This window comes from Oncorhynchus mykiss, chromosome 14 (genome assembly GCF_013265735.2).
Source record: "Oncorhynchus mykiss isolate Arlee chromosome 14, USDA_OmykA_1.1, whole genome shotgun sequence".
NCBI classification, from domain to species: domain Eukaryota; kingdom Metazoa; phylum Chordata; class Actinopteri; order Salmoniformes; family Salmonidae; genus Oncorhynchus; species Oncorhynchus mykiss.
Genome location: NC_048578.1, coordinates 11,115,624 through 11,141,319, shown reverse-complemented (window position 1 = coordinate 11,141,319; position 25,696 = coordinate 11,115,624). Strand labels below are relative to the sequence as shown.

Genomic DNA, 25,696 nt, shown 5'->3' with positions numbered 1-25,696 from the left:
GAATTAAAAATCGAAAATATATATATTTTTTTATATACAAAAAATACGAAAAATACAAAAGTACACGAGAGGACAAACAAAACACGACTACACTGCTACGCCATCTTGGTGGCACAAAATAATCAAAGGTCTGACTGCACACAGATGCTTTGGAAAATGGTCACAAAGGGGGACCAGTGTGTTTGTGTTTCAGGGGAAGGGGGTGGATCTGATCTCCATCACCTAGAACTTGACACTGGTTAACCTCTACAGGATCGGAGGGTTACTTAGTACCAATGGAAATATCATGGTACAGCTTTATGGACACTCAATCACTATGGTACTTTTTAATGGTAAATGTACAAACATATATTGTGATAAATACATTTGAAACGTGTATATCATTATGGTAAATGGTGAAATAAGTATAGCTAGTTATAATTGTAATGGCTTGGCAGATAATAAGAAAAGACAATCAGTATGTACCTGGCTTGATTATAAGGAATATAATATCTATTATTTACAGGAAACTCAGTCAACAATTTTAGATGAAGTTGTGTGGGAAATGACTGGGGGTTAAATAAACACAAAAGGAAACTCTAAAGGGGTGATGATATGTATCAACAGTCATTTTTATCCGAATGTGCAAATTGTCCAAACAGATCCTCAAGGTAGATGTTATTGGACCATAAACAGATATGGCTCATTAATAAACAGATATAGCTCATTAATAAACAGATATGGCTCATTAATAAACAGATATGGCTCATTAATAAACAGATATGGCTCATTAAAAAACAGATATGGCTCATTAATAAACAGATATGGCTCATTAATAAACAGATATGGCTCATTAAAAAACAGATATGGCTCATTAATAAACAGATATGGCTCATTAATAAACAGATATGGCTCATTAATAAACAGATATAGCTCATTAATAAACAGATATAGCTCATTAATAAACAGATATGGCTCATTAATAAACAGATATGGCTCATTAACCTTTACAGTCTAAATAATAATGATCCACGATTCTTTTAGAATATATATAATAATTGATCAACCCTACAAGCAATACAAGACTCTATTATTATGGTAGGAGATTATAATACAGTTTTAAATACCTATATGGACCATAAAGGAAATCACACTACAAACTATCACCCTCAGGCACTTCAGGAATTCACAAATGTCATGGAAATTTTGAAACTAGTGGATATATGAAGGCTTAAATACCCAGACCCAGTGAGATATACATGGCAGAGGCTCAATCAAGCTAGTCGTCTTGACTACATTCTTATGTCATTCTCTCTGGCACCAGAAGTTTAAAAAGTGTTAATAGGGGACATTAATATAATTAATATATTAATATATGCCTATTAATATAGGCATATATGCATATATATATATATATATATATATATAGATATAGATATATATATATATATATATATATATATATATATATATATATATATATATATATATATATATATATATATATATATATATATATATTACTCTTACAGTAGCACACAGACATGAAACAAAGAAACAGAGTCAATAACATCTGGGGAAAGAACCAAAGGGAGTGACAGATATAGGGGAGGTCATCAGGAAGGTGATGGAGTCCAGGTGAGTCTCATGAGCCTCAGGTGCGGGTAACGATGGTGGCAGGTGTGCGTAATAATGAATAACCTGGCGACTTAGAGCGCCGGAGAAGAGGTGCGGGAGTAGACGTGACAATATACACTGTATGTTATCTCATAGTTTTCATGTCTTCACTATTATTCTGTAGGAAATAGTAAAAATAAAGAAAACCCGTTGAATGAGTAGGTGTGTCCAAACTTTTGACTGGTACTGTAGTTCGAAATCCCCCAAAAACCCTTGCTGGGTATTTCATCTGCTAAATTGAAAGAGAAGATTCACCATTCCAAACCCTAAATCCTGGGTAGAGGGCCTCAGTGAATGTAGCGTGGAATGTATACAGGTGGGTCAGTGTGCCAGAGCAGACACTGTAGAAGGACAGAGTGCCGGCCGGCCAGTCCAGATATACCCCTACTCTGTATGAGTAGACTGAGGGAACGGGTATTGTAATGGTCTTATTACTATGCCGGGCAATGTAATGATCTTCAGCGCACCGCATTGTCCAGGACATACGGTTATGGCCTAGGATAGAATCATTTTCCGTTCCTTTCCTGCAGATTCCTTTGTATGCCACTCCAATATAAGCCCCAAACCCACTCCACTCTACCTCCCAGTAACAGCGCCCAGTCAGACCCTCTCAACACAGAACCTGCGGGTAACACTCAAATCTCGCTGGGTGATCAGGATACGGCTGCTCTTTCCCCCATGTAATCTTTCTGTTCCCCTTGGATAGAGTTAACAGTTTGTGTGCTGTGTTCGGTTCCAGTGTCAGCTCACATGTATCTGATGAGGGAGACAAAAATATCACAAGATGAACCTTCTTAACACCAACTCTTTGAACCCCATCAAAAAGTATTTCTGCTCATAAGGAACAAGTCTTCTAAGGCAAACCAATACTTATTTCACATAGGATTCACAGTATGTTGCCTGTAAAAACAATTGGCCAATGTTGGAATGCACTCTTTTCAAACCGCTCCATCTTAACCTCTTTCTTGTCGGCATTCACCGTTTATATTGCCATTGATTTGCCGGCAACTAAGCAAGAGACATTCAACTTTGACCCTGTTGTTGTGACTGTTGTCATGGTAACCTGACACAGCAAGCAGCATTGATCAAGTTCTAAATTCCTTTGAACAGAATGCACCCCAAACAGAATGCAATGCACTGCTTTCATTTATTCACATTCACAACAGTAAGTTAGAAGCTTGCCATACTAATTTGTAAATCATTTGTACACTGAACAAAGATATAAATGCAACATGCAACAATTTCTAAGCTTTTACTGAGTTACAGTTCATATAAGGAAATCAGTCAATTTAAATAAATTCAATTTAAATACATTTGTTATTTATTCATCCTAATCTATGGATTTCACATGAATGGGAATACAGATATGCATCTATTGGTTACAGACATCTTAAAAAAAGAAGGTAGGGCGTGGATCAGAAAAACAGTCAGTATCTGGTGTGACCACCATTTGCCTCGTGCAGTGTGATACATCTCCTTTGCAAAGAGTTGATCAGGCTGTTGATTGTGGCCTGTATAATGTTGTCCCACTCCTCTTCAATGGCTGTGTGCAGTTGATGGATATTGGCGGGAACTGGAACACGCTGTCGTACACGTCGACACAAAGCATCCCAAACATGCTCAATGGATGACGTGTCTGGTGAGTATGCAGGCCATGGAAGAACTGGGACATTTTCAGATTCCAGGATTTGCGTACAGATCCTTGCGACATCGGGCCGTGCATTATCATGCTGCAATATGAGGTGATTGTGGCGGATGAATGGAACGACAATGGGCCTCAGGATCTCTGTGCATTCAAATTCCCATTGATATGTAATTGTATTTGTTGTCTGTAGCTTTTATTTATTTAACTAAGAAAGTCAGTTAAGAACAAAATCGTATTTACAATAACAGCCTATCGGGGAACAGTTGGTTAACTGCCTTGTTCAGAGGCAGAATGACAGATTTGACCTTGTCAGCTCAGGGATTTGATCCAGCAACCTTCCAGTTATTGGCCACTAGGCTACCTTCCACCCATTAGGCTACCTGCCGCCCACTAGCTAATGCCTGCCCTTACCATTTCCCAACCGCCACCATGGGGCACTCTGTTTACAAAGTTGTCATCAGCAAACCACTTGCCCACACAACCCCATGCACACGTCTGCCATCTGCCCGGTCCAGTGGTAACCAGGATTCATCTGTGAAGAGCACACTTCTCGAGCAAGGCAGTGGACATCGAAGGTGAGAATTCTTCCACTGAAGTCAGTTATGCTGAACTGCAGTCAGGTCTAGACCCTGATGAGGACGACGAGCACGCAGATGAGCTTCCTGAGCCGGTTTCTGACAGCAGAAATTCTTTGGTTGTTTAAACCCACAGTTTCAACAGCTGTCCGGTTGGCTGGTCTCAGACGATGCCGCAGGTGAAGACGATGGATGTGGAGGTCCTGGGCTGGCATAGTTACACGTGGTCTGCGGTTGTGAGGCCGGTTGGACGTACTGCCAAATTCTCTAAAACGACGTTGGAGGCCCTTATGGAGGAGGCTCAAAACGTGAGACATCTGTGGCATTGTGTTGTGTGACAAAACTGCACATTTTAAAGTGGTATTTTATTGTCCCCAGGACAAGGTGCACCTGTGTAATGATCATGCTGTTTAATCAGCTTCTTGATATGCCACACGTGTCAGGTGGATGGATTATATTGACAAAGGAGAAATGCTCACTAACCTGGATGTTAGCAAATTTGTGCTTAACATTTGAGAGAAATAAGCTTTTTGTGCATATGAAACATTTCTGGGATCTTTCATTTCAGCTCATGGATCCAACAATTTACATGTTACGTTTATATTTTTGTTCAGTATAGTTAATTGATTATTGAATGTTATCGATGGACACAACTTTGTACAACCAAAACATAGTCTACAAAGCCCGCGTCTGCTCAACAAACTCGAACTCGAGAACAAATTGTTTGGTTGGGCTGCTGCAGTTCGCAAACGATATCTGCTTCTCTCCATCGCAGCAGTCAAGTCATTCCGCCAAGGTTCGTTCACAATCTAGTCCTATTGCGGCCGCAAATAGACTTCGTTTCAAAGGTATCAAGAAATACTCTTATTTGTAGGCTTAGTCATCACAAATGTACATTGTCTGAAGCACACTTTTGTTAGTCTCATTCACAAATTACAGCTCCAATAGATCACCTATGGCGAACGAGAGTCTTGTAGTATCATGACTCTTTTGAGGTTTTAGTTAATCGTTCGCGGGCAGGGGGTCCTGCGCGCTCTGGGCATTACTGAATTAAATAATTTGAAAGTTTCGTTGTTTTAAAAATGTTTAATTTAAATTAAAAAAATCTGTTTCAATAAAAAGAGTTGAACTTCCCATCACTAATGCCTGCTAAATTAGACAGTGCGCTCCCATTAGGCCATGCACATTTTACGACGCACTTTCTACCACGTAATCTAGTCTACACAGCAGGACTATAGTGCGGTTAGGACAACAGCTAGATTCAAACGTTTATCTGGTAGCGAGGAACACATGTAACCTTACGACTGGTAAATGGTGTTCCTAGAGATTATAGATATACTAGATATGCCTTTGTTGATGGGGAAAATGTATTTGGTGATGCAGGACACATGGTTAGGGTTATTTTCCGTTGCCACCCACCAGAATAATCCACAACTAAGGGATACATCTCAATACAGCACAATATCGCAATACACAGACTCACAAAATTGTGTCCCACAGCTAACATAAACAACATTTTTCATGCATAGAATGTAAGGATTAGTTTCTCTGCCAGGAAAAGATTATGCCTATATATGGTGTATTATTCATGTATGACACGTCGAGTCGAGAACGGAAGGTTTAAAAAATCCAGATGTAGTTTTCATTCTGTGTTCTTTCACTTTAAACTCAATTAAAGGCCCAGTGCAGTCAAACACGTGATTTTCTGTGTTTTATATATACTGAGTGTACAAAACATTAGGGACACCAAGTGGATTTAACAAGGGAAATCAATGGATCATAGCTTTCATCTGGATTCACCTGGTCAGTCTATATCATGGAAAGACCAGGTGTTTCTAATGTTTTGTACACTCAGTGTATATTTCCACACTATGAGGTTAGAATAATATTGTGAAATTGTGAAACTGATGATCGAGCCATTTTAGTGTAAGAGCTGTTTGAAAACACCACCTGCAATTCCAGTCTCTTTCAGTGGGATGGAGTTTTGGCAAGCCTGGTGACATCAGTTAATAGACCAATAAGAGAGTTCCAAACCTCTCTGCCAATAACAGCTAGTTTTCAGTTTTCCCCTTCCCACTCAGACATCTCCCAGACAGTCCTAGCAAAAATCTTGCTTGAGAAATTGTTCTTTGCTAAGAAGCTATTTATGTTTCTTGTTGACCATTTTAATTGAAGACAATCACAGTAAGGTCTTAGGCGTTACCCCAACAGGATTTGATATTGAGATTTTAAAAAAGCTGCAATGGACCGTTATTGTATTTAACCTTTATCTCTAGGCAGTGGTTATACAAAGGGTGGGTCTAATCCTGGATGGTGATTGGTTAAAACCACGTTGAATAGGGGGATAGTGTTAGCTAGAAACGAAGTTCACAATCTATGTTTGTCTATGCAACTTTACACAGTTTCTAGCTAGCTTGCTGACCTTTTCTAGCTAACTACGTTGGCAAAATCAACCGTCTGCTGCTTGACAGGGTAGTCCACAATGGATGGGAAACGAACCTCATCCACATGCATTTTATATTACTTAAATATTCAATTAATGGTCTCTAACATTGAGAAAGAGGGGAACCTGTAGGGCTTGGCTAGCAACCTCAGAAATAGAATGGATGACCAGATGTGTCGGGACTATATCCTCGTGGAAGGATGTAATAGTATGAATACATTTATCAAAATAATGTTTTTCACGAAAATATCGAAATCATTATTTGAATGTGTTGGTAACCACTGTATAAAAAGTATAATGCCCTCAAAGCATTGGTTTATAGGATATATTGGTATGGTTTGCAACACTTGTGGCAATATATTCTATAAACCACAGCTTATCTGGCATTGTCACTTAATTATCCACTGGTTGTTAGAAAGGATTTGAGGAATCCAGAGCCTTGTATAGAAAAAAAAGCAATATAGCAATGTCATCAAGCTGAACAATCTTCAAACTGTATAGGGCCCTTCATACAAAAAATGTGGCCTATTCTTAAAAGTGACTGACTTACATTTCTTCAGGCCAGATTTTAGCCAGTACTCTGCATCATTGTCCACACTGTAGGAAAGAAAAAATGTCATGACAATCATGGTAAGAGCTCTGAGATCATAAGAGAAACAAACTCTCCACATATCAAACTGGTATCAAACCTTATCCATGGTGAACACTAAAAAAGTAATTATTTTGCTGCCTTATACCTGAGTTTTTCCAGTTTGCAGTGTGTATCCTCCAGTTCAGCAGACAACGATTCCACACCTAAGTCTCCTGGGTGATTGTAGCTGAGGTCCAGCTCTACCAGGTGTGAAGGGTTTGACCTCAGAGCTGATGCCAGTGAAGCACAACCTTCCTCTGTGACTCCACAGAATGACAACCTGATGAGGCAGAAACTTTCCTCTCAGATATTACTCAACATTTGGTCTCTTAAGATGAAGTTTCGTATTGTTAAGCCCGAAGCAGTTCATCTAAAAATCATAAAACATGTCCCCGTTTGAAAATATTTCCCACACCCTGTAGGGACTCACCTTAGTGTCTCCAGTTTACAGTGTGGACTCCCCAGTCCAGCAGAGAGCAGCTTCACTCCTGAATCCTGCAGGTCATTGCTACTCAGGTCCAACTCTCTCAGGTGTGAGGAGTTCGAGCTGAGAGCTAAAGCCAATGCATTACAACATCTCTCTGTCAGGTTGCACCCATTTAGCCTAAAATATAATATATATAAAACATATAAGAAGTTTTGCTCTTCTGTATGTTTTACTGTGGCAACTTATACAAGATCCAAAAAATGTTAGATTAACAAAACAAAGTTAGTGTCAAGGTTATAGTGACTATAGGCTAATAATAGCTAATAATAGTATACATTAAGAATAGTTAATGTAAATGTTACTTCTAAATAGCCAAATGTATGTTTTGTGTAACTTCCTCATTAATACATGTAGCATACTTCAGTGAATATAATTCATTTTTAAGCTGACATAAATAAAACCATGGCCAATAAAATTATTTTTTGGTATAAGTCTTTTCTGTTTGACAAAAGAGGTAAATTCTTACAGCGCTGTTGTGGAGGCTTTGACCACTGGCAGCAATCTCAGGAGACCTTCCTCTGATCTAGAGTATTTCCTCAGGTCAAACACATCTAACTCCTCTTCTGAGGTCAGCAACACAAAGACCAGAGCTGACCACTGTGCAGGTGAGAGTTCTTGTTTGGACATGCTTCCTGAACTCAGGTAAGCTTGGATCTCCTTAACTAGAGATTGATCATTTAGCTCGTTTAGACAGTGGAACAGATTGATGCATCTCTCTGGAGAGGGATTTTCCTTGATCTTCTCTTTAATGTACTCAACTGTTTCTTCATTGGTCTGTGAGCAGCTTCCTGTCTGTGTCAGTAGGCCTCGTAGGAGAGACTGATTGGACTCCATTGAGAGACCAAGAAGGAAGCGGAGGAACAGGTCCAGGTGTCCATTGTCACTCTGTAAGGCCTTGTCCACTGCACTCTTGTGCAGGATGGTTGCAGGTGTATCTTTACATATCTGAGGTTCTTTGGAGGTGGTTTGCTGTTTGTCCATAAGATTAACATTGTTATTGGTGAATGTGAGAAACACATACAACGCTGACAGAAACTCCTGAATGCTCAGATGTACAAAGCAGTACACCTTCTTCTGGTACAACCCACACTCCTCTCTGAAGATCTGTGTACACACTCCTGAGTACACTGAAGCTTCTGTGACATCAATGCCACACTCTCTTAGGTCTTCTTCATAGAAGATCAGATTGCCCTTTTCCAGTTGTTCATAGGCCAGCCTCCCCAGGTTCATAATGATCTCTTCATCAGATGTCTCACTTTTCTCTGCATCTTTAGAATATTTCAGGTTTTTGATTAGCTTGTTGAAGACCATGAAGTGTGAGTACATTTGGGTCAGTGTCTTGGGCATCTCTCCACTTTGAGATTGACCAAGTATTCTCTCTAGAACAGTGGCTGAAATACAACTGAACACTGGTATGTGGCACATGATATAGAGGCTCCTTGATGACTTAATGTGTGAGATGATTTTGCTGGCCAGGTTCTGATCATTGATTCTCTTCCTGAAGTATTCCTCTTTCTGTGTGTTTTTGAACCCTCGTACCTCTGTCACCCTGTCAACACACTCAGGAGGGATGTTATTGGCAGCTGCAGGTCGGGAGGTTATCCACAGTTGTGCAGATGGGAGCAGATTCCCCTTGATGAGGTTTGTCAGCAACACGTCCACTGAGGTTGACTCTGTGACATCACAGCAGTTGTTATTGTTTTGGAAGTCTAGAGGAAGTCGGCACTCATCCAGACCATCAAAAACAAACAGAACGTTGTACTTTTCATAATCTGTTATTCCAGATTCTTTGGTTTCCATGAAAACGTGATGAAGAAGTTCCATCAAACTACGTTTTTTTCGACTTCATCAAATTTAGCTCCCTGAAAGGCAGTGAGAATATCAACTCGACATCCTGGTGTTCTTTTCCTTCAGCCCAATCTAGAATGAACTTCTGCACAGAGACTGTTTTTCCAATGCCAGCGACTCCCTTTGTCAGCACAGTTCTGATACCTTTGTCTTGTCCAGGTAAGGGTTGAAATATGTCATTACATTTGATTGGTGTCTCTTGTCTTGCTGATCTCCTGTATGCTGTCTCAATCTTTCTCACCTCATGTTCATTATTGATCTCTCCACTTCCACCCTCTGTGATGTAGAGCTCTGTATAGATCCTATTGAGAGGTGTCTGGTTTCCTTGTTTTGCTATTCCCTCAAACACATCCTCACACTTCTTCTTCAGGTTAGATTTGAGTTTATGTTGACACAGAGCAAGTTCACCCAAAACACCTGAAAATGCAAAATACACAAGTATATGTATTAATGTACTGTACCTTGGATAAAATCAGGACTCATCTCTGAAAAAGTGTTGAATTTTATTGACAATTTCTATTTGTTTTGGGAGCGACCACAGTTCCTAAAAAGAGACGGCCTGCACCCAAACAGGAGAGGGGCTTGGATTCTGAGTGCTAACATGAAAAAAGTAGATCAAAAGTGATGGGGTATCAATCCAATTGTCATACTTGAGCAAAAGTAAAGATACCTTAATAGAAAAGGACTCAAGTAAAAGTCACCCAGTAAAATACTACTTGAGTAAAAGTCTAAAAGTATTTGGTTGTAAATATACTTAAGTATCAAAAGTAAATTTAATTGCTAAAATATACTTAAGTATCAAAAGTAAAAGTAAAATTATAAATAAATTCAAATTCGTTATATTAAGCAAACCAGACGGCACCATTTAATAATTTTTTACGTTTATGGAGAAAGGCAGGTGTGTTTAATGAGTCCGTCAGATCAGAGGCAGTAGGGTTGACCAGGGACGTTCTGTTGATAAGTGTGTGAATTGGACCATTTTCCTGTGCTGCTACGCATTCAAAATGTAACGAGTACTTTTGGGTGTCAGGGAAAAATGTATGGAGTAAAAAGTATTTTCTTAAGGAATGTAGTGAAGTAAAAGTAAAAGTTGTCAAAAATATAAATAGTAAAGTAAAGTACCGATACCCCAAAAAACACCTTAAGTAGTAGTTTAAAGTATGTTACTTAAGTACTTTACACCACTGCCTACTGAACATAGCATGTTTGTGTTAGAAACTCAGCGGATCTGAAATCCCGCAAGCTGTGGCCTTGGACTGATTCATGTAAATGTCAGAAGTTTGATTTCGAAAATGTAACTTTTTGGAATTCTGGCTTCTCAAATTAAAGTGGACATTTTGATAATTACTGAGACTTGGTTAAAAAAAGTATGTGCCAGACTCTGATATGTCTCTAAATGGATATAATGTTTATTTATTTGACAGAGACAGCAGAGGTGGGGGTGTCGCCATATTCATAAAGGACAACTTGAATGTTGCTGTGTGTATTACCACCTATGTCCACAAGCAATTTAACTTCTTAGGGGAAGGCCCCTTTTTTTCTCAATCTCCACCTGAATGACGTGCCCAAAGTAAACTGCCTGTTGCTCAGGCCCTTGAAGCCAGGATATGCATATAATTGGTACCATTGGAAAGTAAACACTTTGAATTTTGTAGAAATGTTAAAATAATGTAGGAGAATATAACACAATAGATATGATAGGAGAAAATCCAAAGAAAAACCAACCGGAATTGTTTTTCTTTGAGAGACCATCCTCTGAATTGGACCATTATACCCTTCAGATGACAAATCAGAGGAAGAAAAGTAAGTGAATATTTAATCGCTATTTGTGAATTTATGAAACCTATGCTGGTGGAAAAATATTTTGATGCGGGGCGACGTCCTCAAACAATCGCATGGCATGTTTTCGCTGCAATAGCTACTGTAAATCGGACAGTGCAGTTAGAATTTAAGATTTCAACCAATATAAGACACTTATATGTACCTAAATGTTTAAGATCCATAATTGTTTTTATTTGAAATGCGCGCCCTCCAGTTTCACCGGAAGTTATCCCGCTAGCGGGACGCCTAGGCTTTTAAATGTCTTGTCCTAAATGTGGGCCTTGGTAATAATGCCCAACTAACGTTAGTGGGAGTTTGTCGCTATCCCTCAGCCCTCCCAATTGCTCTTAGCAAATTGTCTGAATTGCTGTCTATCTATGCTAAATCTGAATTATTCACAGTTGTGCAGATGGGAGCAGATTCCCCTTGATGAGGTTTGTCAGCAACACGTCCACTGAGGTTGACTCTGTGACATCACAGCAGTTGTTATTGTTTTGGAAGTCTAGAGGAAGTCGGCACTCATCCAGACCATCAAAAACAAACAGAACGTTGTACATTTCATAATCTGTTATTCCAGATTCTTTGGTTTCTGTGAAAACGTGATGAAGAAGTTCCATCAAACTCCATTTTTTCGACGTCATCAAATTTAGCTCCCTGAAAGGCAGTGAGAATATCAACTCGACATCCTGGTGTCCTTTTCCTTCAGCCCAATCTAGAATGAACTTCTGCACAGAGACTGTTTTTCCAATGCCAGCAACTCCCTTTGTCAGCACAGTTCTGATACCTTTGTCTTGTCCAGGTAAGGGTTGAAATATGTCATTACATTTGATTGGTGTCTCTTGTCTTGCTGATCTCCTGTATGCTGTCTCAATCTCTACTCATTCAGAAGTTTTCAAAAAATGGACCTCAACCAGGCTGACAAGGCTATGTTGGAGCTGCAATCTGATTTTGTTGCCTTGCAGAAAGTCCTTGTTGATTTAAAATTGGTACTTAATGCGGGAAAAACTAAATGTATGCTGTTCTCGAATTCTCATAGAAATATTTCAGAAGGCTTACGCATTTATGCATTGGATGGTTCTTTCATTGAGCAGATTCCCACCTATACAGTAAATATCTGTGCTTTTGGATTGATAATAATTTGCAGTTTAAAACCAGTACAGAGCTAGTTAAGGAGCTGGGATTTAAAGTGGGCTTCTTTTATAGAAATATATCATGCCTCTCCCTGAACAGCATGAGGAAGATTGTACATTCAACTTTCCTGCCAGTTCTTGACTACAGTGACACCGTTTATCGGAATGGTGTAGCCACTACTCTTAAACTTTTGGATGCCGTCTACCATAGCTCCCTTCACTTTATCACAGGTGATAGTTTTAATAAGCATCCCTGCATCCTGTATCAAAAGCAGGGGCGGATTGACCATCTGGCAATTCTGGAAATTGCCAAATGGGCTAGACCATTTTTTGTTGGGTGGGCTGGTCAGAATTGACCCACACAAAAATATATAATTTTTTACATAAAATAAAACAATGAAAATGGTGACATAACCGGCAACCCATGGGCCTGATAAAATTAGATTCTTTAGATTTTTGCACAATTTCTCTGTTATACCTATCTATAATGATCCTTTGGCTAATCAGAAGTCAACGGCCACAGTCATCAGTTAGACAGCCAAGATCATGGATCGTACATTTTTTTAAAGGGTGCCTATAAACTTATAAAGAGCACATTCTACATTGTCACCTCAATCAAAACTTAATATGTTTGGACAGCTAAAACCATAATTTGGTCAAATAGTTAAGTGCATTATCCTCATGATTCCTGTAATGAAAGTGTCTGCCCTGTGGGCATAAAAGATTGTAAAGATTATCAGAGAACCCTTACTTTTCTCCAGTGTGTCAGCGAGCTCCTGCTGGTCCATGTTCCTCAGAATTTGCAGTGTGATCTTCAGAGCCCCCTCTCTGGCACTGCTGTCCTGCCTCACTTCTTTGGCATCCACTAATTCTTCATCCTCCTGATTCTCAATGCATTCTGGAAGATCTGGACTCAAAATGTTCTTGAATCTCTTCAGTTCTCTCTTCACAAAAGTGATGATGTTGTCTTCAAGCGACTGAAACAGACAATAATTGTTTCATTATAACCAACACTAAGGGTGATATTTTCGCTATGCAATACAAAACAGTGAGAAAAGTTGCCCAAAATTAGAATGACTAGCTAGAATGACTAAATAGAAAAGAGAAGACAATAACTGTTTTAAATATTGGGGCATTCCATTTGAATTTGTTAAAAAAATATATAATTGTGATGTTTTGGATCTTCCTCAACTGAAATCCATAGAAAGGTCCTTTGGGGAAGGATGTTAGGCATACGTTTGAAATCAGCATCCAAAATTACCCAAAATAATTATCAAGAAAAAATTCAAAGGACAATGCTTTTTTAAAAACCAAATCTCTATGTTATAGAAGTGTCCAGATTATTATTTCATTTTTAAATGAACCCCACCAGCAATATACTTCCTCAGGAGCATTCTGCAGAATGGGGGCATGGATAAAACATGAACTAACCCACTGGGCATAAACTGGCTATATCAACGTCGTTTCAACGTAATTTGTTGATGTATTGAAATCTATGTTCAAAATACATCCGATTTTTTTCAAAGTAATCAACCTGTTTTGAGGGTTATGTCTTCATGGTAACCAATTTTTAACATAGACTAACGTAAAATATGGTGAATTTGTACCGTTGAAACAACATCAGATCTTCAATGTGGGCAGCACCTCCTACTGGAGAGTTGATCTATCTACAGCTATTCCTTCCGTCTCCCATCCAGGGTTTTGAACCAAGTCCCTTTGATATTTGTCACTGTCTATAATCAATGTTCTATCCTGAGAATGATTGTTGAAAAGTCTTTACTTAATAGATTCACTGTTGGTATCGAAGTCATTCCAAAGGGTAGGTTCAACAGAGCAAATGAAATGTAAACATACGTTAGCAATTATATATCAGTAAAACTGTACCTATCAATAAATATATGTTTAAACAATACACACAATCCAGAAAAATTAAGAAATATCAGCACAGGCAATGTCAGAGACCGGAATATAAATATATACTTTATACATATAATGTATATAAATATACATACAATATAATGGTGTGTAAAGACAGTACAGTGCCCTGCTGAATTAATGGAACCCTAGTTAAATATGAACAAAAAAGGCTGTTGTTTATCAGCTTGATATTACACTCAAAATATCATATGAACCTAAACTTTAATTGAGTTAAATAATTTTATCCAAAAACATGCATGTCGCCTCCCAGGTGGCGCAGTGGTCTAAGGCTGTGCCACCAGAGATTCTGGGTTCGAGCCCAGGCTCTGTCGCAGCCGGCCGTGACCGGGAGGTCCATGGGGTGACGCACAATTGGCTCAGCGTCGTCCGGGTTAGGGAGGGTTTGGCCGGCAGGGATATCCTTGTCTCATCGCACACTAGCGACTCCTGTGGCAGGCCGGGCACAGTGTACGCTGACCAGGTCGCCAGGTGTACAGTGTATCCTCTGACACATTGGTGCGGCTGGCTTCAGGGTTGAATGTGCGTTGTGTCAAGAAGCAGTGCGGCTAAGTTGGGTTTTGTTTTGGAGGACGCATGGCTCTCAACCTTCGCCTCTTCCGATTCGGTACGGGAGTTGCAGCGATGAGACAAAACTGTAACTACTACCAATTGGATACCACGAAATTGGGGAGAAAAAAAAGAACATGCATGTCACAATTATTGGCACCTCTGCATTTAGTACTTTGTGCATCCTCCCTTTGCCAAGATAAAATCTCTGTCGTCTCCTTTAATGTTTGATGAGGTGGGAGAATCCATAGGAAGGGATCTGAGACCATTCCTCCATACAGAAACTCTCCAGATCCTTCAGAGTCCTTGTTCCTCGCTTGTGAACTCTTCAGCTCACCCCACAGGTTTTCAATGGGGTTTAAGTCATGGTCCTGGGATGGACATTGCAAAAGCTTGATTCTATGGTCAGTGAACAATTTTAAGTATAGATTTGGAGGTATTACTTTGGTACTTTGTCCTGCTGGAAGATCCAACAACGACCCAGTTTTAGCCTCCTTGTAGAGGCAGACAGGTTTTGGCCTAAACTCTCCTGGTACTTGATGGAGTCCATGATGCAATCTATCCTAACGATGTTCACAAGGCCTTTGGAAGTAAAACAGCTCCACAACATCACAGATCCACTACCATACTTCACAGTGGGGATTAGGTTATTTTCAGCATGACCATGGGTCTTTTTACACCATATCTACCGGTTGTTTGTTGCTAAAAAGCTATATTTTAGTCCCACCAGACCATAGTACCTGGTTCCAATCCAAGTTCCAATGACATTTAGCAAACTCCATGTGCTTACATTTGTGGTTTGGTGACGGCAGAGTCATTCTTATGGCTACCCTTCCAAATAACATGTTGGCATGGAGTTGGTGTCTAATTGTAGTTTTGGAGACTTGGTGACCCCAAGATGTAACCAACTTCTGCAATCCTCCAACTATGATCCTTGGAGATTTTTTTACCACTTGAACAATCTGTGCGTGGGGGCAAAAAACACTTGCCTCCTCTTCCAGGCAGGTTCTTCACAGCTCCAGTTGTTTACAATTTCTTAATAATTGCCCTAATAGTGGAGATGGGTAGTTACAGGCATGTAGCTATCTTTATATAGCCATTGCCTGATTTGAGAAGGTCAACAAAATGTTGTGTCTTCATTTGTGTGTTCTCTGACCTTTCCCATTTTGATGGATGATTAAGGGACTTTAGTCTGTGTGTCATCTCATAATACCACAGTGAAACAGGAAGTCTTTATAATCCGTGATTCTCTGGAGTCCCATATGTCTCGTGTCTGAGTACTGTCGTTTTGCCTCTTTGATGTCCTTACGGAGGTCGTAGCTGTTTGCACACTTTCAGTCACCTTGCGATGGTTAAATGAGGTGGTTCCAACTATCAGATTTGCATGAATACTGCCATCTATCCACAGTTTTTGGTTTGGATAAGTTCTAATCGTCACAGTGGGAACAACATCCTCCATCCACTTCCTGATGAACCCAGCCACTGAGTCAGTATCTACATCGATACTATTCTCAGAGGGGACCCGGAACATTCAAATGTGATTAAAACAATCTTAAAGCATCCTGTTTAAGTTTCTGCCTATAGGTGGGGAGGAGCAGAATGAAGGAATGATCTGATTTGCCAAAGGGAGGGCGAGGGAGGGCCTTGTAGCCGTCCCAGAAGGGAGAGAAGCAATGATCCAGGGTCTGTGTTGCGAGTGTAGCACAGGAGGTGTGTTGATAGAATTTCAGTAGTGTTTTCCTCAGATTTCCTTTATTAACACTATTGTTTCAATTCAGCAATTCAATTCAATTCAGCCCAGGATTCAACTAAAAACAGATGATACATATAGGCCTAGGGTTTCAAGCTTTTGTTTATTCCAAATGGAATCTACAAGTTAATAATAAATATGTCGGATTCACATCTCCATCTCAACCAAAGAATAGGATTAAAACAAATCAAACTGTATTTATTTATTTTAAAGTTTGATTTGGTTTGATTTAGTCCTGTTCTTTAACTTATAGTTTTGGTTGAAATGGAGATGTGAATCCAATATATAAATTATTAATTTGTAGACAAACTGGATTTAAAGCAAGACTCAGTGACACAGATGGAGCTGTCCAAGCAGAAGTAACAGGTCCTTCAAATGTTGATATTTGGTTTCGTTGACAACCAAACACAATTCAATATAACTTTTGTAAGGCAATATAGAGCTTAATGTTAAGGATATCTTACAAACTAATGTAACAGTATTTATTCAACCTTAAAATTAGTAACACATCCATGTCCAAATTTTGAGGTTACTGTAACAATGAATGTCTTCTTATGTAATCATAGAAAGGGTGCATGTTCAGGGTCGCAGGTCTGTGGAAATCTTCACAATCGCTACAATAATCTGCACAGAATTTCAAACAGCAATGTTCTTTAATGTAATCTGAACAGCAATCCAGGTCATTTGGTTGTGCTATTAGATGAAGCGCAGTGATAATACATTAAGCTGTTGTATAAATAAAATATCTGACTTATTCCTATTTGAACTTCGCTGGGCTTTTAAATGGTTGAAAGTGCAGTGATCAGACATTTAGGTGAAAACTAAAAAACAGACATACATTTTCCATTGGAATTTGGTTGAGCTTTTAGGTGGTTGAAAGAACTGGGAATTCAACAAACTTTTGGCTGTCTTTTTGAGTGGAAAATAGGTTGGAATCTCATTGATGTAGCAAATATTTACAAATTCTCCATGTGGAAATGGCATGGTTTTCCCAGTGGGAAGGCTACAAAAACAGTCAAAAACATCCTTTTAGAAACCGCGAACTCTCCGTATGTACGATCTTAATTTGATCACCCTGTAACACATCCGGCTGTGATTGGGAGTCCCATAGGGTGGCGCACAATTGGCCCAGCATTGTCCAAGCTTGGCCGGGGTAGGCCGTCATTGTAAATGAGAATTTGTTCTTAACTGACTTGCCTAGTTAAATAAAGGTTAAATAAAAGTTTAAAAAATATGTTAAACCCTAATTTTGACATCATAGGAATTTAAAATGACAACATCTGTTCCATTTTTTAAAGGCATGTCTCCCTCCGTCCTCGACCTTTTCTAAATAAGTCCATTTTTAATTAACACACTAACGTTGTTTTCATTTCGATATCATAGAGTTTGTGTTATAAGCAGATTTACGTGGACATGTCATTTTTTTTTACCCCTGCCTTCACCCGACAGTTGTCTGCCATCTGGCAATGGCACATCGAAACCTAAACTATATCGAAACAAATTTCACACATAGGCCTATAATAGTAGAGACAAAGCCTAAAGACAATGTTACATTAACAATAGTCTGATGTTTGACGATATTATCAATTGTCCTGTGAATGAAGAGACTAATGAACAGCGCAGCATGTGTAATTGCATAGAATGGAACAGAGTTGACCAAAAAGCGACTGTTTCCAGTCATCCTATAGAGGTTCATTAAGGTCACATATTTTGATTTATATAACCTGGTGGTGGTCCAAACAGAGGATCCACTTCGGGAAAGTCATATTCCTGGTCGTAATGTTGGTAAGTTGACGTTGCTCTTATATCCAATAGTTCTTCCCGGCTGTATGTAATAAGACTTAAGATTTCCTGGGGTAACAGTGTAAGAAATAATACATAAAAAAACAAAATACTGCATCGTTTCCTAAGAACGCAAAGTGAGGCGACCATCTCTGTCGGCGCCATGATCTCATGGTGAGACTTGCCAGAGACTTGCATTGAGAGACTTACATCGAGCTACTTCCCATAGACGGATCGAGTGGTTTCAACAGAGAGACGACAGAGAAAGACATCTACGCGTAAATGTATGTAGCATTTCTAATGCGAATGAGCAGTTGTTAGGGTGCTAAATATTCCTATTTACAGGAAGCGTCGTTTCCAAATGTCCAAAAGTCTTTGTCTCTCTCGCTCTTTATCTTTCCCCACACCTTTCCATTGTGTAACAAGCCATCATATTGGGTTAGTCCACTAGGGACTGTTTTCATTGCATTTTCATTGCATTATGTTAGTAATCAATATCCTATACCGTGTGTGTGTGTTTATGTATTTCTGTGTGAATATTTCGTTAGTTAGTAAATAAACTTGTTTTTAACTCGTTTTTTTAACTAGATTCATCTAGATTAGATTCGGGTTAGGGTTTGTGCAGATTCATGAAGTCAACGACATTCAGAATGAGATTGATATGAGAAAATGATTAATTGATGACTGGTATGAAATCAATATGTTCTTGAGTTAATTCGGGAAAAAGTAACTCATTGAATAAACTCTTCCTGTGGTGCCCCAAATTCCTAATGAGTTCATTGTCACATGATTCATTTAATAGAGTAATAATTAAATGTAGTAGGTAATTATTCGATGAATAGCATTCATTACATTAATGATAGTCACGTCACGACAACTCCCAACCAAGATTTAATATCAGAGATGACAGGAGTTGGAACCACCACAGTATGTGCAAAGAAAGAAGCCAACTCACCTTAAATATGAAGGACAGATCTGTTTGACTCTGATAACTGGGAATCTCTGACTTTAATCTCTCCTGTTGATATCTGGAAGAAAAACATTACGTTCATTTTGACAAACTATGCCGGACACAAAGAGCATGATACGTGCCAAAGAATTTCAATGAAACTAGGCGCAGGGAGATTGGAGTAAATTGAGCCAAAGGGCTAAGTTGGGCCACCCTTGTTTAAAGGAAACCACACACAAAATGAATAATTTCACCAAATACAGTGAGCTCCAAAAGTATTGGGACAGTGAGGATTTGTCGTTGTTGTTTTGGCTCTGTCCTCCTGCGCTTGGGATTTGAAATGATACAAAGACTATGAGGTTAATGTCCAGGCTGTCATCTTTAATTTGAGGGTGTATTCATCCATATATGGTGAACCATTTTAAAATTACAGCACTTTTTGCACACAGTCCCCCCATTTTAGGGGACCAAAAGTATTGGGCCAAATTCACTTATATGAGTGTTAAAATAGTCCTGAATTAACCTTGGATAATGACGAGTGAGAAAGTTATAGATGCACAAATATCACACCAGACATGCCACCCTCTCACCATTACAGTAACTTTCTCACTCATCATTATTCATGATTCATTAAGCATTATCCGTAATCCTGTTATCATCCACATTCATGTAGAAGTACTTAGAAACATATTCTTATTCACAATCAAATTGACTCCAGAATGACACAGTACATTATTTACCATTCATTTCTATTGGGTCGAAATAATCCCTAACACAACCAAAACAAACAGCAAAAGCATCCAACAAGCTTGTAGTCACAAGCTTGGTATAATCATTTTGTGCTCGGAATATGTGAACAAATACTCAACTTTTGAGTACTTTAATACACAGAAGTGAATTTGTCTAAATACTTGTAGTCCCCTAAAATGGGGGGGGGGGGGGGGGGGGGGGGGGCTATGTACAGAAAGTGCTGTAATTTCTAAACGGTTCACCCGATATGGAGGAAAATACCCTCAAATTAAAGCTGGCAGTCTGACAGAATAAAACACCAAGTCAAATTAATTTATTGTGTTAGAGGTTTCATAATGCTTGTATCCAAACCAGGGTTTCCCGAACTAGGGGTGGCAAGAGAAAATGTGTGTCTGGTTCATAGAACCGGGGTTACGTCAGTAACCTCTGGTTGCCGCTAGATGATGTTGTGATAAACTATAATTCATACTTTCAACCGTACTGATGGTCTGAAAGGTATAGAGTAAAGTAGAACAGGGGCTTGTACTCTGCTCACACCAGCAAAGACTTAGGCTTCCAGTGTCGTAGCATGTAAAAACCCTACTGTTTTCTCGACGCCCTAGTAAATCTCCTGGGCAATTCCACGCCAGAAAGGCCCAAAAATGGATCTGCCAATTCTTACATATAAACTTCATTGGGAGGAAGGATGTTTGATAGGCTTTTGACATTTTTATCACAAACCATTTTAGGCCCTTTTTAGACCTATAAGGTACAGTATATAAGGTATATACCTCCTGTAAGACCCAATGTCCATTGCTCAACATCTTGGTATCATTAATCTCCCTATTATGTGCTATAAAATATGAAGTATGCCTACATTCTGAAATACAAAAATTCACATGAATTTATTCATTAAACAAAGTACCCATTTTGAGTTTGTTCATTTTTAGAGATATCCTTTTACGACAAGTACATCACATTTCCAGAGTGGGTGCGCTGCTACTACTCAATTTTATGAGCACCACCAACACAGTGAATGGGAAAAGGGATTCAAATGTAACTCCCTGGTGATTTGCTGAGGGTGATTGGTCAATCAGTTGTAGAAAGACCAACCAATAGATTGTGACTGTATGTTACACTGACCAATGGAGTTTGTAAACACTAAAATAACATAATATGATAGGTTACATGAGTTACGTGGAACTGACCTATTGTTTTTAATTTCCAGACCAATTGATTGTGTGTGTCATGCATATATGCTTCTAATGGTTAAAAAACTATAGAGAATATTACAACCTGACATTGTAAACAGACAGACACAAAAAATAAATGAGAGCGTAACTTTCTAGAGGAAATAGTTGATAATTACTTCCTAATTCATACAATTAGCATAATATCAACAGCAACAATTTGTTCAGATAAAAAGTATCCAAGTTGTGTGCTTTGTGATTCCATAGACAGAGAGGAGTCTTAAATCATTTCCAAAGTTTAGATGTGGGGGGTGGGAAAGATGGAGGGTGGATTATAGGAGCTGTCAGACATTCTTACCTTTGAGCAGTTGGGAAGTCTCTAAATTGTAATGGAAATTCCATAGAATGATCACTCTGCATGGACGTACAGCTGGGTACAGGTGAGTCTGTTCTCTCCTGGTGGACTGGGCTTTAACACACAGATATAACAGTTACTAAGAATACTTTGTTATTTCTAAACAAGTTTGGAACACTACATGCTTGATAAAAAGGGGGAAACGTTACCCTGTTTCTGTCTATTTTCCCTTTCAATTTATTTTGATATTTTGAAAGGGGTTATAGGGGGAGATACAGCATAAAAGTCATAGGTGGGGTGAGATTTGATCCCTTACCACTTGTGTTAGGGAGACCGTGAAACTACTGCTGCGCCACACTCATATCTAATCCGCCTGGCAACACCACATTACAGCCAATCTCTGAGATGAAATATCATTTCCCAGTCAATCTGTCAATCCTGACTGGTTGTATCACTGCCTGGTATGGCAACTGCTCAGCCTCCGACCGCAAGGCACTACAGAGGGTGGTGCGTACGGTCCAGTACATCACTGGGGCCAAGCTTCCTGCCATCCAAGACCTCTATACAAGGCTGTGTCAGAGGAAGGCCCTAAAAATGGTCAAACACTCCAGCCACCCTAGTCATAGACTGTTCTCTCTACTACTGCACGGCAAGCGGTACCCGAGCGCCATGTCTAGGTCCAAGAGGCTTCTAAACAGCTTCTACCGCCAAGCTATAAGACTCTTACACATCTAATCAAATTGCTACCCAGACCCTCAGACCATTTGCCCCCCTCCCCTCCCCCTCTCTTTTACTCCACTGCTACTCTCTGTTGTTATCTAAGCGTAGTCACTTTAATAACTCTACCTACATGTACACTACCGGTAAAAAGTTTTAGGACACCAACTCATTCAAGGGTCTTTATTTATTTTGACTATGTTCTACATTGTAGAATAATAGTGAAGACATCAAAACTATGAAATAGCACATATGGAATCATGTAGTAACCAAAAAAGTGTTAAATCAAAATATATTTTATATTTGAGATTCTTCAAATAGCCATCCTTTGCCTTGATGTCAGCTTTGCACACTCTTGGCATTCTCTCAACCAGCTTCACCTGGAATGCTTTCCAACAGTCTTGAAGGAGTTCCCACATATGCTTAGCACTTGTTGGTGGCTTTTCCTTCACTCTGTGGTCCAACTCATCCCGAACCATCTCAATTTGGTTGAGGTCAGGGGATTGTGGAGGGCAGGTCATCTGATGCAGCACTCCATCACTCTCCTTCTTGGTAAATAGCCCTTCCACAGCCTGGAGGTGTTTTGGATCATTGTCCTGTTGAAAAACAAATGATAGTACCACTAAGCCCAAACCAGATGGGATGGCGTATCACTGCAGAATGCTGTGGTAACCATGCTGGTTAAGTGTGCCTTGAATTCTAAATAAATCACAGACAGTGTCACCAGCAAAGCAACCCCACACCATCACACCTCCTCCTCCATGCTTTACGGTGGGAAATACACATGCAGATATCATCCGTTTACCCACACAAAGACACGGCGGTTGGAAATAAAAGTCTCCAATTTGGACTCCAGACCAAACGATACATTTCCACTGGTCTAATGTCCATTGCTCATGTTTCTTGGCCAAAGCAAGTCTCTTCTTATTATTGGTGTCCATCAGTTGTGTTTTTTGTAGCAATTAGACCGTGAAGACCTGATTCACACAGTCTCCTCTGAACAGTTGATGTTGAGATGTGTCTGTTACTTGAACTTTGTGAAGCATTTATTTGGGCTGCAATTTCTGAGGCTGGTAATTCTAATGAACTTATCCTCTGCAGCAGAGGTAACTCTGGGTCTTCCATTCCTGTGGTGGTCCTCATGAGAGCCAGTTTCATCATAGCGCTTGATGTTTTTTGTGACTGCACTTGAAGAGACTTTCAAAGTTCTTGACATTTTCGCGATAGACTGACCTTCATGTAAAGTAATGATGAACTGTTATTTCTCATCGCTTATTTGAGCTGTTCTTGCCATAATATGGACTTGGTCTTTTACCAAATAAGGCTATTTTCTGTATACCACCCCTACCATGTCACAACACAACTGAAGGAAAGAAGGAAAGAAATTCTAACAAATTAACTTTTAAGAAGGCACACCTGTTAATTGAAATGCATTCCAGGTGACTACCTCATGAAGCTGGTTGAGATAATGCCAAGAGTGTGCACGTCTGTCATCAAGGCAAAGGGTGGCTATTTGAAGAATCTCAAATGTAAAAAATATTTTGATTTGTTTAACACTTTTTTGGTTACTACATGATTCCATGTGTTATTTCACAGTGTTGATGTCTTCATCATTATTCTACAATGTATAAAATAGTACAAATGAAGAAAAACCCTTGAATGGGTAGGTGTTCTAAAACTTTTGACTGATAGTGTACATATTACCTCAATTACCTCGACTAACCAGTTCCCCCGCACATTGACTCTGTACCGGTACCCCCTATATGTAGTCTAGCTATTGTTATTTTACTGCTGCTCTTTAATTACTTGCTACTTCTATTTCTTATTCTTATTTGTATTTTTTTAAACAAGCATTGTTGGTTAGGGGCTCGTAAGTAAGCATTTCACTGTATGGTCTACACCTGTTGTATTTGGCGCATGTGTAAATAAAATTAGATTTGTTCAAATTTGATTTGATCAGTTCACAGTCATCTTGACACTTTGCAGTACAGCGCAGGTCAGGAATATTTTTGTCTCCTTTTCGTATCCAAAATATGTAACATGTGCGTAGGCTGACTGGAGCTGGTGCTGTGATGAATCATTTATCGTATTTCCCCCCTTCCAGGTACACATTCATAATAATATATATTTTTAAATGGAAATATGTTACAGGCGTTTGTGTGTGCCATGTACACGTTTTTGGGTGTTTTGTGTTATAGAATATTGAAATTGTATAGAAATGCAGTAGTTGAGCTTATTTTTTATTTGTGATAATTACAAAACATCTTGGGATGATTATAGGAGCTGACAGACATTCTCACCTTTGAGGAAATGGGATGTCTCTAAATCTTAATGGTATTTCCAACTAGTCTTTTAGGGTTACCAAGTCTCTTAATCTACCATTAGACGCCATCTCTGAAATAGCCGAATCCACTGAATTTGAAGGGGTGTCCACATATTTTTGTATATCTAGTGTATAATGCGTTGCAACAGTGCTAGGGTGAAATTGGTATCTCAAAGCAGGAAGACAATCATTTGAGATCAAAAGATCATTCAAGTTTGGATTTGGTAATCAATTTTGGAATTGGTTTTATGAGGTAGCGATAGGATTGTTTTAATGCCACAAAAATGAGGATATTGATCCCATCAGAAGGGGGGATTCAGGGTGGATTTAGAAAGGTTAAATGTAGTGTAATTGAGACATTTCAGTGTAACTAATATGGGGATCTTTGTAAAATGTCCTACCTGAAGGTTACCAACTGTATCCCCCTACACCTTCATGTAAAATACATATGGTTTTATTTTCCTAGGCAAGTCAGTTTAGAACAAATTCTTATTTACAATGATGGCCTAGGAACAGGGGCAGAACAACAGATTTTTACCTTGTCAGCTCAGGGATATGATCTAGCAGCCGTTCGGTTACTGGCCCAACGCTCTAACCGCTAGGCTTCCTGCTGCCATAATATATTACACCAATGCGATTTTAACGATCCAGGAAATGAATTTGTTTATTCTTTTCAGACACTTAAATAACTCTAAACCTAACAAGCTTAATTTCTATGCACCTATGTAAAAATGTAGACGTACATATTCAGATGCACACACACACACACACACACACACACACACACACACACACACACACACACACACACACACACACACACACACACACACACACACACACACACACACACACACACACACACACACACACACACACACACACACACACACACAGAGTAATTTCTTACTTGTGCTGTGTTTCTTCCCCTTTGTCCTCTGAACTGTCCATCTTGTTCCTCTGATGGGTGTAGAAGAGTGGTTGTTTTTCCAATGTACTAAACAATTCTCTAATGTGACGTACATCACTGCTCCTAGCATTCTTTGGTTGAACTTGTTTAACCTGTACAACAAGTCTGTCTGTACATATTAGAGTCGGGCGAGGTCACAACCCTTGTTTACTGGCTGCCTTTACTAGTTGGGGCGGTAAAGTTGAGCTCTGCTTGGCAGAGTTGGAAACTG

The 25,696-nt window shown here is 39.3% G+C and overlaps 1 protein-coding gene across 1 annotated transcript; it reads right to left on the bottom strand.

The window, feature by feature from the left end:
- Nucleotides 1–1,559: 1,559 nt before the first annotated feature.
- On the bottom strand, nucleotides 1,560–25,547 carry LOC110488792 (NLR family CARD domain-containing protein 3). The gene is given in 10 exon segments (XM_021561181.2): nucleotides 1,560–2,412; nucleotides 6,870–6,916; nucleotides 7,057–7,230; nucleotides 7,381–7,554; nucleotides 7,904–9,268; nucleotides 9,270–9,702; nucleotides 12,988–13,213; nucleotides 19,208–19,280; nucleotides 21,479–21,589; nucleotides 25,426–25,547. Coding segments are annotated over 10 exon segments (2,790 nt in total). The 5' UTR covers nucleotides 25,467–25,547; the 3' UTR covers nucleotides 1,560–2,266.
- Nucleotides 25,548–25,696: the final 149 nt, after the last annotated feature.